A 3,923-nucleotide genomic window follows, 5' to 3' on the forward strand; every position below is an offset into this window, starting at 1 on the left:
TTTTAACATTAGAAACATATATTTGTAGATTTTTCTTAATTAATTAAATAATGATAAAATTAGTGTAAAATATAGATTTTGCAACAAAAAATCTAAAAGTGCAACATAAAAAAAAACTAATTTGTGAGTGCAATCTTTTATACAATTAGAAATTTTTAATGCAAATTTCCATTTAAATAAATTACTAACGGACAAAAAATGCAGAATAAGGAAATATAATTATTTTGACAAAAATATCACCTCCCACAATTTATCTACTTAGAAACAAGAATATTAATATCTCGATTTCATATCTCCAGCCAGGTATGGCGTTAAGCTTCACCTGCAATACCTCAATCTTAGCTCAACAACAAGGTAAGTAATACCATGCTTCTTCTTCTTAGTTTACTCTATGCCATCATGCTCAACACTTTTTTTCAGTCAGAGTAGGTCTCAAGAGCAAGTACTTAGCTCTAAAAAATGTCCAAAATCTGGTAAAGACTGTTGGGATCCCTTCAATTGCCTCTTCTCCACACGAGTCCCTCCAAAATGGCAATTGGGTCAAGCTCATTTGTGGTGCAAGCTTTGAGGTACTAACTATAATATAACGCCTACAACCCATTTGACAAAAAGCTCCAATTGTGTTTTGTATTACTGTAAAGCTTCTAAATTATTTGTGTAATTTCTGTAGGATGTGGTTGATATCAGAAATCTTTCTCTTGTTTACACTCTTGCTGGAGGTGAGTATATATATATATATACATGTGTGTGCGTGACATTTGCTTTGGCGTTGAGAGAGTATTAGAACTGATAATGGACAATGAGATAAATTATTACTGCTGCAGTTGATTGTATAGATTGTGCTGCTGATGCATCAGTTGTGAGTGCTGTGAATGAAGGAATTGAAGTAGCCAGAGAGATTGTTCCTCTTCGAAAACCTTGGGTGATGATCAGTGTTAATGACGATGAAGATCTTCATTTTCGTAAGGCTGGTAAGTGTAATAATATTTTAGCTGTGTTTATATTGGTATGACTTTCATTTGTTTTCGTTTTCAACAAAACTTGACCCTTTTTTTTTTTGCTTTTCATTGTCATTTGCCTGCATAAATTTTTGGGTAGCGTTGTCTATAGGCGATGATTGATGTGATTTAGAGCTTAAGTCAATTGCAATCTGCCTTGACAGAATTTGATCCAGAGGATTGCCCTGTTGACTGTTCGAAGCCTTGTGAGAAGGTTTGTCCCGCTAATGCAATATCACTGGAAGATGGAAAAACATCACAACTATCCGATGGCACAAATGCTCGTGTCGGATTCAAGGTTTCTTTGCACCTAATTATTTTATCTTCATATATAAACTACTCATCTTGAATGCCCTCTTAAGATTTATGATTAAATATGCAGGGTGGAGTTCTAACCGAACGATGTTATGGATGTGGCCGTTGCTTTCCAGTATGTCCATATGATAAAATAAGTAATTGTTATACTCCTTTGCCATTTTTCTACAATATACAGAATTCTAGCATCATATACTGTATGAAATTAAGATGAGTTATACATTCTGTATACCGGCTTGCATTACTAATCCAATAAATTTTAAACTTTGTTTAAGGTGCTGTTACATATATAAGAGATGTTGCTGCAACTGCTGAACTTATTAAAAGAGACGATGTTGATGCTCTGGAGATACATACCAGTGGAAGGTATGATTTGTTGAGGGTGTGTATGTATGGTATTATTATGCACTTTTGTTGGGTTTATTATGGAAGCGTTAGCGCTTACCTCTCTGTAGGCAGACTTCTCCATTTAAAGAACTCTGGGATGGTTTGGAAGATTCAATTAGATTTCTCAAACTGGTTGCGGTAAGTGTGAAACCTATTCTTGTTGGTTAAATGTAATTGTTCATAGAGACTTTTAACAGCCATCGAGGTAGATATGTAAATGAACTATTGGGGAGTTTCAAGGTTGAACTTTTATTCTTTTTCAGGTTAGCTTACCTGATATTGGGGAGACAACCATTGCTTCTATGAATACAATGTATTCTATTATGGAGCCACATCTACATTGCTCAAATCTGTGGCAAGTGCGTTCTCACTGCTTGGAACCTAATACAACCAAAAATACTTTACTGGAAATCTATCTATTTAGCTATGTTGATGTGAATGCAGTTGGATGGCCGCCCAATGAGTGGAGATATTGGTCGAGGCGCCACAAGGGAAACAATTGCTTTTGCTCTTCGCATGGCTGCTACTCCAGAAAGGCCTAGCGGTTAGAGTGAAATTTTCCTATATTTTCTTGAAATTCAACTCTTGGCATGCTCGCAGCTATTGAATCGTTTCTTTGACATTTTGCAGGTTTTCTTCAGTTGGCTGGTGGCACTAATGCTCACACAGTAAATGGATTAAAAAAAGTTGGACTATTTCAAAAATCGTCATCTCTTTCTGGTATGATTAGATTATCCTTCTTATTTTTCTTCATTTCCTTCATTTCCTTCACTGTGAATGTTATTGTTTTATCGTACAATCTTATCTTGTTTCTCCAAGATAATTCAAGTGATGAAAAACTGAATGAGGCTGGATCACCTAGCTCTATGCAACCCCCTGTTGTTGCTGGTGTTGCATATGGCGGCTATGCACGAAAGGTTGGTCTTATTGCTTTCATTTTCAAATGAATATGCTTAGAATTGAGCTATAATGTTCACAACTCTGCTCAGATTGTTGGAAGAATCTTGAGTAGAATGCAATCTCAACAAGGCGGTGCTCATATAGAGGAACATCCAGACCATCTACTTCAAGCACTTAATGAAGCTCTTTCTTTAGTTGGAACAGTCAAATATTATGATTCATCCCTGCTACTACAAAGATAGTGTTTTTGTTTTGCTTTGCTTTCTTTTTTCCCCCACATTTTAATATTTTAACACACACTTAAACTTATATAGTCTTATAGTATGCAGCCTGTTAATTTTGAAGTGCAAGCTACTTTGTTAGCCATAGATGATTCTTTCTATGCTGAAAAACACAGGATGCTAATTTTAACCTAAAATTTTAAAAAAGTTGAGTGCAAATTGAAAGGAAGTAGTTGCAAGTTTTACAAGGCTATGTATATGCAAGAGCTTTCAATAATTATGTCTTATGTCCCATAAAGATTATATTTAAAAATATTTTGTTATTATTTTTTTTATAAATTACTATTTTGATAAATCATTAAATAAAAATCAACTATCTAACTATTCATGAATAAATGTTATTGTAATTAAGTATTTATATTTATATTTAAAAAGTCAATATTTTTTTTTTATTTTTAGATAAATTAATTGTGATTCTTAATTTAAATCTAATTATTTAATTCAAATATTTGTAGTCATACTTTTAGTAAAAATAAAAAAGGTAAACACAATTTGTCATGCAAAATTAGGGAGTCTGTAATGAGGTATGTTTTTATACTTCATTGGTTGGTACAATCTTGTTTGAGGTACCTAAATCAATTGATATTTCAATTTTTGTTATGACAGTGTTCGTTGTAATCATAACAGATTTGGATTTCTTGCAAGTTTGTTGAAAATTTTGAATAATTTACGGTATCAAATTTAAGAGTTCAAATATTTTTTTTTTACATGTATATATAAATAATAATAATAAAAAAACAAGCTTGGGCTTGTGATATTTTCAATAGAAGATGTATAAAAAGATTTAATTTTTTATCCAATGAAAAGAAATTATCTACCTATATTGGCTTGTGATGTCCAACTTTATTATATTAATAATTAATTAATAAATAAGGACATTAAAAAATATTATTTAATGGACTTTGTTAATTTTTGTGCAATTTTACTAGTTAGTGACCCCCAATTTGGGGGCTATGTGTTGGAGAATTGTGATCTAGTGTTAGTGGGAACAATTAACAGCATTCATTTATTATAGTAGGGTATTTGGCAAAACAGCTTTTTT

The 3,923-nt window shown here is 32.4% G+C and overlaps 1 protein-coding gene across 1 annotated transcript; it reads left to right on the top strand.

Annotated features, from left to right (window-relative positions):
* The first annotated feature begins 252 nt into the window (after positions 1–252).
* On the top strand, positions 253–2,944 carry LOC133819537 (uncharacterized). Its single transcript, XM_062252809.1, has 13 exons — positions 253–354; positions 421–569; positions 671–719; positions 825–971; positions 1,163–1,296; positions 1,381–1,450; positions 1,589–1,679; positions 1,769–1,838; positions 1,964–2,059; positions 2,145–2,244; positions 2,331–2,420; positions 2,520–2,617; positions 2,690–2,944. Exons 1-13 carry the CDS (start codon positions 306–308, stop codon positions 2,840–2,842), a joined length of 1,296 nt encoding a protein of 431 aa, XP_062108793.1. The 5' UTR covers positions 253–305; the 3' UTR covers positions 2,843–2,944.
* Positions 2,945–3,923: the final 979 nt, after the last annotated feature.

The sequence above is a fragment of the Humulus lupulus genome, chromosome 2 (assembly GCF_963169125.1).
Source record: "Humulus lupulus chromosome 2, drHumLupu1.1, whole genome shotgun sequence".
Classification (NCBI taxonomy): Eukaryota; Viridiplantae; Streptophyta; class Magnoliopsida; order Rosales; family Cannabaceae; genus Humulus; species Humulus lupulus.